General features: G+C 48.8%; 1 protein-coding gene across 6 annotated transcripts in view; it reads left to right on the forward strand.

Moving 5' to 3' along the window:
* Positions 1 to 14,050, forward strand: part of ZBTB16 (zinc finger and BTB domain containing 16) — a 166,299-nt gene extending 152,249 nt beyond the window's left edge. For all 6 annotated transcript variants that reach the window (XM_039496733.1, XM_039496739.1, XM_039496738.1 and 3 more), the window contains 3 exons: positions 624 to 794; positions 10,216 to 10,383; positions 13,308 to 14,050. In XM_039496733.1, coding sequence (XP_039352667.1) covers positions 624 to 794; positions 10,216 to 10,383; positions 13,308 to 13,537 — 569 coding nt within the window. In that variant the 3' untranslated portion in view covers positions 13,538 to 14,050. The remainder of the gene's footprint in view (positions 1 to 623; positions 795 to 10,215; positions 10,384 to 13,307) is intronic.
* The last annotated feature ends 1,073 nt before the right edge of the window (positions 14,051 to 15,123 follow it).

Below are 15,123 nucleotides of genomic sequence, written 5' to 3' on the forward strand. Positions count from 1 at the left end.
TTACAAGTTTCCAGTGCCCGATACAACTGTAGATGTCTAGTTTCCACTGAGTATGTGTCGGGGAAATAAAAATAGAGTGAGTTTCAAATCGACCTTTAACTTGTTCTACATTTTTATTGGGGATTGGGTAGTGATGGGCTTTCTATTTGAGAGTACTAAACCAACACACCAGTTTTCTGTCAATCCACCCGAGCCGTTTCATCTGCTCCTCCTCAATGGGAGAGTCATTATAGGGAATAAACAGAGACGGCTTTGGCTGTCGAGGGGTTATGAGCTAACGTGCAATATGACTGGCAGGCGCTTCAGGAAGCATTGACCTGACGCGATCAGTGCCAGTGACTCCTCTTTGGTTGTGCCAAAGTGCTTGTGAGTTGATGCTCTCTCACTAGTCTGTTTCAGTGGCTCGCTCAGCTCTGTCCCTTCCTATGACCGTTTCCTTGGGTTGAATGGTGCTGCGTTCGAGTGCATGTTGCCTTGACAGGACAATCACAAGTAAGAAAGAATGGCCAAAATTCTTCAGAGCAGTGGGCCATCTAGCCCGGCATCCTGTCTGCAGAAGCGGCAGCGTGTCAGAGGAATCTGCTGCAAAGGTTGCTGACGAGAGTGTCTCCCTTTCTCCCCAGGTACTGACATGGCCGTCTTCTGCCTGCTATGCGGGAAGCGGTTCCAGACGCAGACTGCCCTGCAGCAACACATGGAAGTGCATGCGGGAGTGCGTAGCTACATCTGCAGCGAGTGCAACCGCACCTTCCCCAGCCATACCGCCCTCAAGCGGCACCTGCGCTCACATACAGGTAAACTGTGGCAATGACTAGCTGCCACTGGGATGCTCCATGAGCTGGCTGCCTGTCCTTGTGAGGGGATAGGGAGCGGGGCTTAAGGCGAGCCCTGGGCCTCAAGACAGGGAGCCCTGCATTCACGAGCCATTGCGTGGGGATCTGTGGAACAGCCCGAGTAGGACCCATCTAGTGGCTCACTTACGGGATTGTTCGCTACAGTGCATCCCCAGTTGGTTGTCTAGTGCAGACCTACGTGTGTCCAGCGGCGAGGCTTCTGCCACTTCCCTTGGTGGGCCTAATAACTCTCCATTAGGGGGTTGGTTTTGCTGCTCATTAGCATCAACTTTCCCAGTTTCCTCCCTTAGGTAAATGAGTGTAATGGCTGGGCAGTCATTACTATAGGATGGTGCCTGAGGATCTCTGTTAGGAATCAGGATCCTGTCGTGCTAGACACGGTGCAAATTCTTATTAAATGACAATCCCTGTCCCAAAGAGCTGTTGACCGGGTCTAGACTTCAAAATTAGATTGACCCAGTTAGGTTGCGCAGGGCTGTGAAAAATGTTGCATCCTCTTTGACATAGTTAGCTCAACTAACTCCCAATGGAGATACAGCTAGAGCAACGGAAGAATTCTTCTGTCAACCTAGCTACCGCCTCTGAGCAATGGATTAGCTACACCGATGGGAAACCCCCTCCTGTCAATGTAGGATGCGTCTATGCTACAGCGGCCCAGCCACAGCACTGTCGCTGAACCACTGTAGCCTGGACATCCTGAAAGTTACAGCCAGTGGTGCAAGTAAAATCCATGTCTTACCGGAGGCAGGCGGGCACCAGCTAAACGGGCACATGACCCTCCATGTGACACCTCACTGCCCCAGGGCCCCCATGCTCTCCCTTTCCCCTCCCCACATCCATCCCATATTACCTGGGGCAGGGGGGCTGCACCGGAGGCAGGGTTGGGGGGACGAGGAGCCGCCAGCGTTCTGCTCCTTTTCCCCCCTGCTGCCCCGCCCTGTGGGGAAAGGAGCAAAGCTCCCAGCCCTGCCCCACAGCCCTCTTCTCCAGCGGGGCGGCTGCGGTGTCATTGCAATACGCTGTGCCGGCTATAGCTTACCGGTACGGCGTACCGGAGCGTACCGGGGGCCTACCTGCACTGCTAGAGAGGATGCAAGAAACAAATTGGGGGAGGAGGAAGAAGGGATAGGGCAAGACACCAGCAAACAATCCTAGCTGGATACACCAAGCGTGGGGCATGGCTCTCACCCCGTTAAGTACAGTCTTTCATAGTAGTGGATACAACCCTTCCAAGACTTGATGGGTTCTAATCTAATTCTAATGAAGAATTCCTAGTGGAGATTTAGTGATAAAGAGAAGTGTGGGGCGGGAGGTTCAGGGATTGGGTTTTCTTTTTGATTTCCTTTAAATATAAATTAAAGGCAATGTCATTCCTCAGTAGAACTCATCTGGGCTTTTTAAGTGGTGTGCAGTAAGTTTGTTATCCTGTGTAACGTGGCTTGTGACCTTATTAGTGGGGGGGTGAATGTACCTCATCGGCTTAAAGCACTAGATGCACATAATCGGCCTGGTACCCTGCCTTAATGGGATTATAGTGACCTCTGCTATGTGTACGTGGTATTTAAACTGCATCGGGAAATGTTCCAGTCAAGTTCTCTTTGCTTGGAAGAGCAGTGGAGCAGTCAAACCACTGACATGGGTGGGCTGTGTGGTGGATTCAGACAGTCTTCGAGACCCAAACGTGGGAAACGGATGCCTGTTCGCAGTCTGCTGCAGAAGCTCCTCACCCCTTCCCAGCAAGCAGCATATATACACCAGGTAGTTTGCACCAGACTTTTGACAGGAACACATTAAAGATGACACCTGCCCACTGTGGCTGTTGTCCCCTGGTGGAAAAACTGAACACAATGTCGTAGACATCTCTGTAAACAGCACAGCATTCGCCGAGGTGTAAATCAAAAGCTCCTTTTCAAATAAGTTCTTAGCGCTTGTGTAAGACCTTTCATCGGAACACCTTGAAGCACTTCCCAGCTCTGGGTCAAGTGTTGTTACACCCCTTTTACATCTGGGGAAACTGGGGCACAGAGAAATGAATTAACTTTACCCCAGGCCACAGAACAAGCTATTAACATAGTTTGGTATAAATCTAAAGCGTCCTGACTCCCAGTCCCTCATGGACAACACTGCCTTCAATTTATTGGAGCAGTGCGCTGTACCATAAACCATTCGTGTGCAAATATGGAACAGGTGGTGGTTGATTGTTGCTCATGGCTTGGCTTGTTCTCTTGCAAGAGATGAACAACATGGTGTAAAAGGGAAGAAGGTTTTCTCTAACCTATGATCTTTCCTGTTACTCGTGCCCCAGTGAGGATCAAAGCACTAACCCTCACCCACCCCATGAATGTGTAAAAATACTATGTCACGAATCCCAGGGGAACAGTGACTTATGTTTGGGCTCACTAATTAGCTGGACTGTACTACTCTATATGGTATAGTGGCTGATGTGTAGTTTGCAGGCTTGTTCTGAATCATGGGGATTGAAATGACATTGTCTGGGAATGGGGGAATTGTTTGCAGATGTGTGGGGAAAATGTTTTCTTCCCATCATTTTCCAGGTAAAATAATTTTCTTCCTTACTTGATCTGTTTGCAGTTTCATTTCTGGGTGTGGTGGCAGGTGAATTTGGCCTCTAGATTTCCCTTTCCCTCCTTGCTATTGATCTGGGGTCAGAGGCATTTGTTGCTTTATCCAGGGGATGTTCCTCTCTCAGCTGGAAAATGAAATTTCCTGGTGCCAGCAGTGGGTGAGTTTTAGTGGGATTTCACACACCTCTCCCCAGGGTGGCCAGCCTCAGGCCAGTGCGAATTGTGGTTCAGTGTTTTCATTCAGGCACTGCTGAGAGAGAGGATTGTCTCCTTAATGGGCTGGGCCGGGTGTGTTTTCACAGTGGAAAGAGCAGAGTCCCAGTCCTGATGCCAGTGGGAGTGGAGAGCACTTTGTGCATCTCAGGATGGAGAGGCTCCAGACAAAACCCTTCTGCTTAGCTAAGTTTTAGAGTTGGGGAAGGTCAGCAAAGTATGTTCAGAAATCAGAAAATAAAAAATCTGGGTGTGCAAATGCAGGGACAAATCCTGCGAAGTGCTGAGCACCGACCACTCCCTTGAGATAAGTGGGAGATGTGGCTGGTCAGCCTCTCTTGGGATTAATTTAACCAGGGTAATTGCATGATGGTCCCCTGCTCAGGATATTTCTCTGAAGGTCTCATGTTTCCCTCCCAGCAATGAGATGCCTGTGGGGTTTGGAGCCACAAGAGAGAGCGGGTTGGTGGGAGTGATGCGTGATATGCCACTCACAACAAGGCTGCCCACAAACAGGGAGGTTTCCGTTTCCACCTATTTTAATTGTCACCCTCCTGACAGGATCGTGACAGGAAGAAACGAACAGAGTAAATGCCAGTCAGTGCCTAGGAAAGAGTCTCTGGGCAGCTCTGTCCAATCCAGTGCAGGCAGCTACCTTGCAGGCACGTCTCAGGACTTCCGCCTCCTGCCGTCAGTGCAATGAGTCCGTCATCTGACCTAGGCTGTGACACCAAATCCTGGCAGACTGGTGCTGCTGGTGTATGGCGTGAGGTGGGCTCGCCTCAGAATCTACCGTTTCCCACAGCCCAGAGAGGTTGACCTAGTCTGTTCCCTTTGGGTTCTCATTCGGGAAAAGCTTACTCAAATCACACTCCTTTGAGCCTGTTCATTTAATCTGGGTCCATTAACTTGGGCATCCTGCTAATATGTAACCCTCCTGGCACCAGAGCTTCCCAGAGCAGCAGACAGAGACCCTACCTGGATGGGTATAAAGTTCATGAGACCCATTGCCTTGGAGAGACTCAAATATCCACGTGGACAAATTCTCCACCTTAGCTTTGCTCATAGCTGATTCCCAGACCCACAGATAAGCCCAGCCGAACCCTGGGTGGCCCCTCAGGCTTGATGATGTGAACATGAGAAAAAGAACTACCTGTACCCCAAATCCTTGTCACAACCCACTCTCCACCAGGTGGAAGTAAAGAGCTCTCCCTGTGGCAAGTCTAGCAGAACCCAGCCTCGCAGTCAGCCTGAAAACTGTTGGCCCCTGCAAAATTCCAAGCCTTGCTCATAGCAAAGTCAACACAGGTATGGGCCCAAGGAGGAGGAGAAATGAAGAGAGGCAGCAGCAACTCCCTGACTAGTCCATCAATACTCTGGATATGCCTACGCTGCAATAAAACACCATGGCTGGCCTGTGTCTGCTGACTTGGGCTGTGGGGCTATAAAATTGCAGTATAGGTATTTGGGCTCCGGCGGGAGCTTGGGCTCTGGGACCCTCCCTGCCACTCACAGAGTCTCCTTGGTGACCTTTTGGCTTTTGTTTAGGACAAATTAAGGATGCAAGGAAATTTCATTTGGTTCTTCCTGATTTTATAGTGCCCAGGGATGCACATTCACTTTGGGAAAGAGACATTAGCGGTAAAGACCTCTCTGAAGATGATCTCTTTTACCAGTAGCAAAGCTTGGCATAAGGTTTTTGGTCACATTTATAGAGGGTTAATAAAGGATGGTTAATAGATGATATAAGCATGTTAGATGTTAGTATAGCCTATAGATGGTTATAAGCATATTAGTAGAAAGTGTTTAGATGGTTATAAGACGTGGGTATACGCTCACCATCTATAATTGATTATCCATTGATTAAAACATCTCTTAATCATGTATTAACCTCTTCTATGCTTAAATTGTACTTCTAATGTAAAATGTGGCCACTTTTTTCTAAATACGAGTGTGTTCACCCATCTTTTTAAAGGTTAAAAAAGATCAAGCAACTGCATTCCAATCTTACTTTATCCCTAGCACCCAAAACATTGAGTGCTGGGGAAAATCCATGCAATGGTTTGGAACCTCCATGAGATACATAGACAGCTGTGCCACAGAGAATAATAGGAACATGGGGTTCCCACTCTAAATTAAACAAAACCAAATAGACACAACCCTTACTATATCTAGCAGCGTCTCTGTGGTGTCCCATTCATGGAGACCTACTTTTTCAGTGAATATCCTGTATTGAGATGGGAAAATAGGGCTAGATGATGGAGGAGGAATGGTGGGTTTTTTTGGTTAATGCTCTGGATTGGGACTCAGGAGACCTGCATTCTGTTACCAGTTCCTCCGCAGGCTCCTCATGTGATCATATGCAAGTGACCTAATCCCTCAGTGCCTCAGTTCCCTACCTGTAAAATGCAGATAATTAACGCGCACTCTCTCCTACCCTTTGTCTAAGGTACTTCGAATGTCAATTCTTTGGCACAGGGACTCTCTTACAATGCGTATGTACAGCACCTACTCAGTGGGTTGCAATCTTGGTGTTTAATGCTTGTGTAATAATGATACAGGAGGTCTTTTGCCTCTAGCTTCTGTTACATCTCTTATTAGGAACTCTTTTTACAATATTTTCCAGATACAGTGTGAATTATGTCAGTGTCTTTTGCCATTGGTGTCTTTTTGCTACTTTCCTTCCTTTTCCTCCTCTTTTGTGAACATTAGGAAACCCAACTTCTTTCCCTTTTAAAAAGTCCCTATAATCTCCCTTCATCACTACAAATGGAAAAGGTGAAGGCAAGATCCTTAGCTGGTGCTGATCAGCATAATTCCATCAACTTCAACAGCGCTATGCCAATTTCACCAGCTGAGTGTCTGGCCCAGACGTTTTTTATCTTTAAATCAGACCTCTTATTTACTAAAGATGAGCAAAAAAATAAATAATTTAATGCTTGAATTGCCATAAGCCTGGCGCGCACTCTTATGTGTATGTGTGTGTGTTCTCTCTCTCTCTCTCTCTCTCTCTCTCTCTCATGTATGTATGTATACACACACACACACAGGCTTGCCTCATTAATATTCCGTTGTTCCTAGCCCGTTTGCCACCAATGCTGCATGTTTAGTATCAGCAGCTGTGTTTGGTAGTGCAGGCCAGCAGAGTCCTTGGCATTGATGGATCCCTGATTTACACGGCTGATCATATAATAAACTCTCAGCTGTGTAGAAAAGGCATTTTATGGCCCTGTGATTGGTTGTTCAGTAGACTAACAAATACACCAGGTAACGATATAAAATCAGGGTCACAGGTGCAGAAGGCTGGCCAGAGGGGGCTCTAATTAGTCCCGTTTGTCCTGCACTTAATGTCAAGCTCATTAAGGGGCCCTACAAAGTTAATCAACATGCCACAAATTGGATTTTTTGAGTTCTGCTGCCAGTTCTGAGCATGCTGCAAGGCCGTGGGTCTGATCATCTCCCTGTGTCAGGATTACAGGCCGGGTGCTGCGCATTTCCCTTTTCCTTTTATTTGGTCTGATTCTCAAGATTCCATATTTAAGCTCCTTTAACATGTGATCGGGTTGATAATGAAATTCACTAAGATCCTGTCAAACTAGCTCCTGAGTTTAACACTTCATTTAAAGTACCAGGGCGCTCTAAAGAAACAGTGGGGGGCGGGGCAACAACTCTACTCAGGCCAGTGGCTGGGTCTTAATGTGAATTATTCACCTGGTTTCCATTCACACATCCAGCACTCCAGGGTCTTTTATTTTTGAACAAGGCGCTGAATGGAATACTGAAACGGTAATTCTGAAATTTAAATACCCCCCATACTTCCCACTTCTGTCACAGAAAACTCATGGGTCAGATGCTCAGCTGGTGTAAATCTGTAAATTATGTCCGTTTTCCACTAACGGAGGTTCTGGCTGCATGTTTTCAGAGCTGAGCCCCATCTTTATAAATGGATTTTTTTAACCTCAAAATTCACCATTGTTTCACCATTCTTCCCGCCTTCAAAAAGAATCTGTATTACTAGATAGATTCATATACGGAACCCATAGCCATAGTGCCAGCGCATCTAGAGATGGTGATCATAGTTAAACATATTGATTCTGTGTTAGAAATTCAGGAATTGTCAGATTTTCAGTTGATGGACGGACTTTGATAGAACCAAGTTCATTGACATCAGTGAGCGCTCTGACCCAACGTAGAACAAAGAATAAATGCAGCTTGACTTCAGTGGAGCTACCCCGATTTATACCAGATTGGGCTCAGCTTTTGTGTACAAATGAATATTAAAAAAGCATCCAAAGAGGGAAACCCTCTCCCTTCTTTCTTGTCACAGGGGAAACTGCCATCCACGCCTCAAACCACTCTCATGAGCTGTGTGTACGTAGTGGTTTTTAAGAATCAAATGCATTTAAACCTTGTGAGCTCTCTGCTAGTCTCCTGCAATCAGAAAATAATGTGAAATATCAGAGTTATTATACACAATGCTTTAAAAAACCATTTAGTGCTGCCTGAAAGATTTGGAAACGCTAATGTAAAATCAGAATTTATGTGAGGAAGGTCTTCATTTGGGAGGGGCGGATTTTGTTGGAGGGTCTAAAGAGAAAAGAGAGTGAAATATCATTTTAAAGAGGAAGTGAAAGCACAGGCATCTGAGTATATAACTAGAAGGACAATTTATGCCCAAGCACGAGTGCAGTTTGACATGGGGATAATGAAAAAACGTAGGTCATTGTGGATGACTTAAGCCTTCAGCAGCTGAAGAAAATGTATGAAATGCGAGGAACATTACACGCTTGGCAGCTCTGCACATCTGCAGTAGGACAAGTGAAATACAGTTGGCCATTCTTTACCATAAACTGTGGTTGTAGGATATGCAGCACAGAGAAATTGTAATTACAGTGACAAGACAAATCAGTGATATTTAAATATTCATGAACAAAGTCTTGGGCAATCAATCTATCTTTATTGTCCTTGCCTTCACTTCTGTAATAAATAAGTAGCTGGAGCCCTCACCTTTCATTCAAATAATTCTGAGTTTGGTGCTAAACTGAAGTACATTTATCAGCCACCCAATCTGGAATATTTAAACACCTCTCCGGCTCCCAAAGTTTTTGGCCCGGGGTGGCATCGCATTTGTCTGGAGAGCGAGACAGAAGTGGCTTGTGATTGCTCCCCAATATAAGTGTGTGTAAGATCCTCTTTGGCAGACAAATGAGCTCACAAACCCCTCCATTGCAGGGGAGCGGTGGGCCTTCAGTTACACCTCTCCGTTGCTGGAATTCTTATGCCTCAGTGAGTCTTGTTGAGGTGAGGCGGGCTGTCTCCCCAATTTGCTTCCCTTCTCTGCTGATGGGCACAATGCCTGATGAAGCAGCCGAACCTCTTCGCAAGCTTGTATGTGAATGAGAGCCTTTACCTTCTCTGCCATGGCACTATTCCCCGCAGCCAGTCACAAGCAGCTCGCTCTGCGAAGCTTCCCCCCCCCCCCACCGCTGCGCTGAGATGGTGAAGCAGGTTGCCTCGTTAGCACCTCTCCAACCCAATCAGTGAGGTCGAGGGTCTCCTGTGTGCAGTGGGGCAGCGGGTCCTTCCCACCCTGCTGAACTGCAGGAAGGATGGCTGTCATTCTGTCATTCCCGTTGGACAGGCCATTTCTGTGGGCGGGGGAATGAGAGGAACAGACATGGGGACGGGAGGGGAAGAGTTAGGGCATGGTTTGATTAGAGGAAGACTGCTGTACTGGACAGCCCGTTGGTCTGCTCCCTGAACTGGTCCTCCTCTGCCCCCTAAATCCACAGTACCTGCAAAGAATCAGTCAGCCAGAGCAGGGGCAGTAAATAACTATTAAATCATCCTTCCCATGGTTAGCCTAAGTAACAGCCAGATCTTATCATTACTCTCCTACTCCCCCGCCTTGGCAAGAACTGTCTCTCCCTGCTGCGTTTGTGCAGCACCCGGCACCATGGGGTCCTGGGACCTTAGGATGGTGGTGGTATTATTATTTGTATTATTGTAGGATTTAGGAGCCATCGTCATGGACCAGGACCCCAGGAGCGAGGCACTAGACAAACAGAACAAAAAGAGAGTCTAAATGAATGCCAAATAATAACAACATACAGCAGGAGGTGGTGTTGAAGTTTCATTAGGTGGCCTCTTATCCTGAGTATCTCCATCGCTTCTGGGTGTTGAGCTTAGAAAAGAATGTGTGTAACCCCGCTGCTCTGGATAAATTGCAGCTTGGATGCTTACTCCCCCTGAATTTCCAGCTGGGTGGAGGATTCTTCTTCACTTCTAGTCCGAAGGTGCTGTGCAGCATTGCTGTACATTGCTAGGCATCTGTAGTGTTCCACCACAGAGCCAGCTGCATGTCATGGGTGTGTGAAGTGACCACTATCTATTCCTTCCCCTTGACCTTCTGTGGTGGTGGGTGGCGGGAATTAAGACCTTGCAGATGGCTTTTCGAGAGATGGGGCAGTGAGGAGAGGGTTGTGCTGGTGCAGGCTGCGGGGTCTGCATAATGCTGTGCTGTGTTCCCCATTGTACATAACCGTGTGCTCCTGTCGTTCCAGGTGACCACCCCTACGAGTGTGAATTCTGTGGCAGCTGCTTCCGGGACGAGAGCACGTTGAAAGGCCACAAGCGTATCCACACTGGAGAGAAACCGTACGAGTGCAACGGCTGCGGCAAGAAATTCAGCCTCAAGCACCAGCTGGAGACCCACTACAGGGTGCACACAGGTACTATCCCGCTGCCATGCGTCTGCAGCTGCCTTAGCAGCACGTGAGTGAGCCGCTCCTGCTGCAGCCGCGCCACCATGGACTTCACAAGCTAAACAGGGCTGGGCTGATTCAGCCCTTGATGGGAGTCACAGAGCCAGGGTCACAGTGCGGGGTTTGTGAGGGAGCATTCCTCCCTTGAGCCGGTACCGAACTGCTGCCCACAAGTGGTGGGATGGGATGTCACGCTGCTGAAAGCACCCAGCTTTCAAACCAGTTATTTAACCACGGTTTTCTGCCCAAGATTCGGGGCATTAATTCCTCAGCAAGTTCTAGGCTGGTAATTGCACTATTTCCCTAAGCTCCTCCTGCAGTTTGACGAATACAGTATCTTCACTTCCTGCCCTGCCATGTGCTCTGTTAAACAGCTGCGGGGCCCCAGCCCAGGACAGGATGATGGGATGCCTGGGTCGAGTTTAGGTATCAATTCAGGATCCTTTGGGATAAAAGGTGCTGCGGAAAGAACGACGTCTTGCCTGGGCATTTGACAGCGGAGGGGCGTGAGAGCAGTATAAAGCTGGGACAAATGAAAATACACTTGAGACTTTCCACTTTACTTTTACTTCATGGCTGCCTCTCCCATCTCCATCCCCTCACGCCCTGAGCCACCAGCCCCTTTTCAAAATTAACCCTTCCCCGTTGCCAGCCAAACGAAAGCTGTGCAAGGCGCCTGCATGCGTCATGGGCAGGCTGGGAAGGAATAGGCCAGACTCCTCGTCAGACTGAAATGATTAGGGCCGATTAGTAACAATTGCCCTCCTCTCTCTTTGGAGAGATAATAGAGAGCTCAGCAGTGCTGCTCCCTCTTCCTGCTTTTACTATATGCGGGAGCTGACCTGGCTGAAATACCCAAGCCGTCAAACGGTGCATGCCCACCTACCATCTGCCTTCTGCGTGGCAGGCTCAGAAAGAGTTGGAGAGGGACCGCAGAGCTTTCCTCGGTCATTGCAGCGTGTGGTGACTGGCTGGACAACTACTCCACTCCCAGTTCTTGCTCTGCTTTCCCCAGCTCTTGCCTGAAGGATCATTTATCCCCCGACTCCTGCTGCTCACATGCACAAGCCGCTTTATTGCGATAAAAGTCCCAGGGTCCCAGTCCTTGCCCACGTAAGCAGGAGTTCACCACCTTGGAAATCCAGCCATAGATTTACAATGCCTCCGACTCTCGAGCCACTGGAAGATGCAGGGAGATGCAAGTGGAAGAGACCCCCATCTTCAGCAGAGCCATCCTTGCTTCCATTCCTACACGAGGATGTGGCTCTTCTGCCCTATGCTGGCTAGGTGCTAGGAGTGGCTAAAACGAGGTCCCTATTACTAGGTCTAATGATAGCTCCAAGTGGGAGCTGAAGTACCCAGCCATTCTTTGGTGCATGTCACACCGACCCCAGTGTCCAGGTTCCCTGTGTAACTCATTGCTACCCTGTCGTTTCGGGGCAGCTGCAAGTCTGGGAGGCACTAGAGAGTTTTCTTCTCCTGTATGTGTTTTCATCCAGCATTATGGTCCTATTTGTCCATTAAATACTTCGTTATTTCCCACATCCAAAGCTGCCTGAATCATGGGCGCTTGCTGTAGTAAGGCTGCTGCAGTTCCTTAGGAATCCAGGCTTGTTGCTGGGGGTAATGAATCACTGCATGCGTCAGCATGTAACTATTGTAAATAGTGGATCAATATTTAGATCACTTCTGCTGTTCATTACTTCATTATTCGGTGTGTCTGTGCACAGAGCAAGTATCAATATCAGAAAGGCCAGGCAGTTAATTACTGCATTGAAACGAGTCTCTGAAATCTCAGCTCCAGCCTCATATGTTATCAAAATGATTCAAAGGCTTCTGCTGAGATTCAATAACCCAAAAATATGGGCAACTGAGCTGGAGCAGAGATCAGGGACCCAGCTTCTGGGTAGCATTGGGGAACATGGCAGTTACCAGACTCAATCAGACCCAGGTCCACCTAGCCAGCATCCTGTCTCCAACGGTGTCCGGCTCCAGCTACTTGAGAGGAAGGTGCAAGAAATACTGCAGTGATGGGACAACTTGCCCCTGGGGGAAGTTTCCGCCTGACTCCTATGAGTCAGAGTTGGACTCATGCCCTGAAGCAGGCAGGGGGTTTAGCTCTCCCAAAACTTTTGCTGTCTTCACTGTTGTAACTCTGCATAGTCTCGATTATTTTTTTTTCATGTAAAGGCCCAATCTTTTTTTGATCCTGCTAAATATGATATCTTGTGGCAATGGATTCCCCAGGCTAATAGTGCACTGGGTCATAATGCCCACCACACTCAGGTTGGTTTAAAAATTTTCCGTGGAGACCGCTACAAAATAAATAACAACTAGAGGTTATATAGAATTTTCCACCCATAGATCTCAAAGTGCTTCGCAAAGGAGATGGGCATCATTATCCCCACTACACAGAAGGGGGCTGAGGCATGGAGAAGGGAAAGACACGCAGCAAACCAGTGGAAGAGCTGGGACTAAAACCCTGCTCTCTTGAGTCTCGAATCCAGTGTTCTGTCCTCTAGGCAACAGCCTCTAATGCCCTGAAAATCACCTTACCTTTCCTTCCCTCCCCATGTCCCAAGGCCATAATGAGGAAGGAGGGCCCAGCATTTAGGGAACTGGCCTGAAATGTGGGAGACCCAGGTTTGATTCTCTGCTTTACAGCAAACTGCCTATGTGACCTGGGGCAAGTTATTTAACCTCTTTGTGCTTCTGTTCTCTGGCTGCACAAAGGGTCGTCACCTCACAGGGGCATGGTGAGGATAATCACCTTGAAGACCGTGAGGCGCCCAGATACTGCAGGGCTGGGCAGCTGCATAAGTACCACAGACAAGTCAGCGTGGTCGCCACCTCACCCTTCTTTTGTCTTTCTCCCCCTCTTGCCCCTGCAGGTGAAAAGCCTTTTGAATGCAAGCTGTGTCACCAGAGGTCCCGAGATTACTCTGCCATGATCAAACATCTCAGGACCCACAACGGCGCTTCCCCCTACCAGTGCACTATCTGCCTGGAGTACTGCCCCAGCCTGTCTGCCATGCAGAAACACATGAAGGGCCACAAGCCAGAGGAGATCCCCACTGACTGGAGGATAGAGAAGACCTATCTCTACCTTTGCTATGTTTAAGGGACATGGAGGGGGAAGATTGAAGTCATGAAGGACTGGGCAAAAAAATGCATCATCCATGGCCTTTTATTCTGTTGTTGTTTACTAAAAGGGTTCTCCGTTTTTGTTTCTGGCTCGTGAGGTGTTTGTGTGGGGGAGGGGGAATAATTCCCTTTTTAATTTGGGGGTTCTCTGTGCAGTCGATGAGAAAATGCATCAGAATCGAGCCATAGCCAAATATCTGCTCGTGTTTCGTGACGATGCACGTCAAGGGCTTTGGAAAGAGCAGGTGAAATGTCACTGTGAGGGAGAGGAAGGGGCAGTCCCGGCACAAGCTTTGGGGTCTGAGATTTTGGGGTTTGAATTTTTTGTCCTGTTTTTGCCACATTTGTTTAATTTACTCAGGCCTCATGTACATTTAAAAACGAGGGCAGCCTAGCTACATTGCTTAGGGCTGTGAAAAATTTTGCACCCTGAATGTTATCGTTAGGGTGACCTAGCCCCTGGTGTGGATGTGGCTAGGCTGACCGAATTCCTCCATTGACCTGCCTGTCGGAGAGATGGATTAACCACGGCAACAGAAAAACCCCTTCTGTGGCTGTAGCAGCTGTAATGTCAGACATGCCCTCGGTCACCAGCTTTATTCAGCTGCCTCTTGTGCAACCTCACCAGTAGGTGGCAGTGTAGCGCCTATTGTTAAAATCCCCCTCGGAAGATTCCCCCCAAATTAGATTGAACATCCCTGTTTTTGGGGTACCCAGAAATACCAGGGCAGATGATGCACAGCATGACGGGCTGGATGCTCTGGAGGTTAGTTAGTCGTGCTAATAATGTGGCAGGTCACTTTGCAGTCAAGATTTCCCCAAGTAACTAGTGATTTGGGGAGCCTTCGGTTTTTTGCTTGCCCAACTTGAGACACCTGAATTTCAGAACATGATAATCAGCCTCATCGGTGACTCCAGCCGGGCAGCTGGAATCACTAGTCAGTCTGGCACAGCTTGGCGTAAGTAAAGGCACAACCGGAATTTTCCTCAGGAGGGGGCCCAGGGAGACGACCCCTTGGGAGCCGGCATCTGTCCCAGGTGGAGAAGATGGTGGGCTATAGTGCCCGTAGGCACAGCTTGGTGTGTGGCTTTCAGAGAGCAGAGCCAGTGACTGGCAAGTTTGTGGGGCTGCAGCCAGGAGAGGAAGTAGTGGGATGTGCCAGGGCAGGGTGCATCCCAGGCAGCACGGGGTGGGAAGGTACCATGCAGCCCCGTGGGCATCCAGTGCCCCCATTCCCCGTGAAAAGCCCTGGCATCAAGGCTGCACACACACCCCCACTCGGGAAGTGCCAGGGCCTCCCCTCCCAGCCAGCAGCACCAGGACTCTGGCCGGGGTTCCCCCATTGGGCACCCCACCCATTACCTCCGGGGTGCGTGGCAAGTCCCTGGCTGCAGGGCCACCCTGCACTGCTATCTGGAGCATGGGTGGCCATAGCCGGGTCTCTGCTCAGATCCAGCCAAGGGAAAGCTGTCCCCATGGCCCATGTTGTGCTGCTTGGGCATAAGCAAAATAAACCTGAACTTTGCTACAGTTTCCCCCCGCCCCCGCCCCGGGCTGCTGTG

The sequence above is a fragment of the Mauremys reevesii genome, linkage group 12, assembly GCF_016161935.1.
Source record: "Mauremys reevesii isolate NIE-2019 linkage group 12, ASM1616193v1, whole genome shotgun sequence".
NCBI classification, from domain to species: Eukaryota; Metazoa; Chordata; order Testudines; family Geoemydidae; genus Mauremys; species Mauremys reevesii.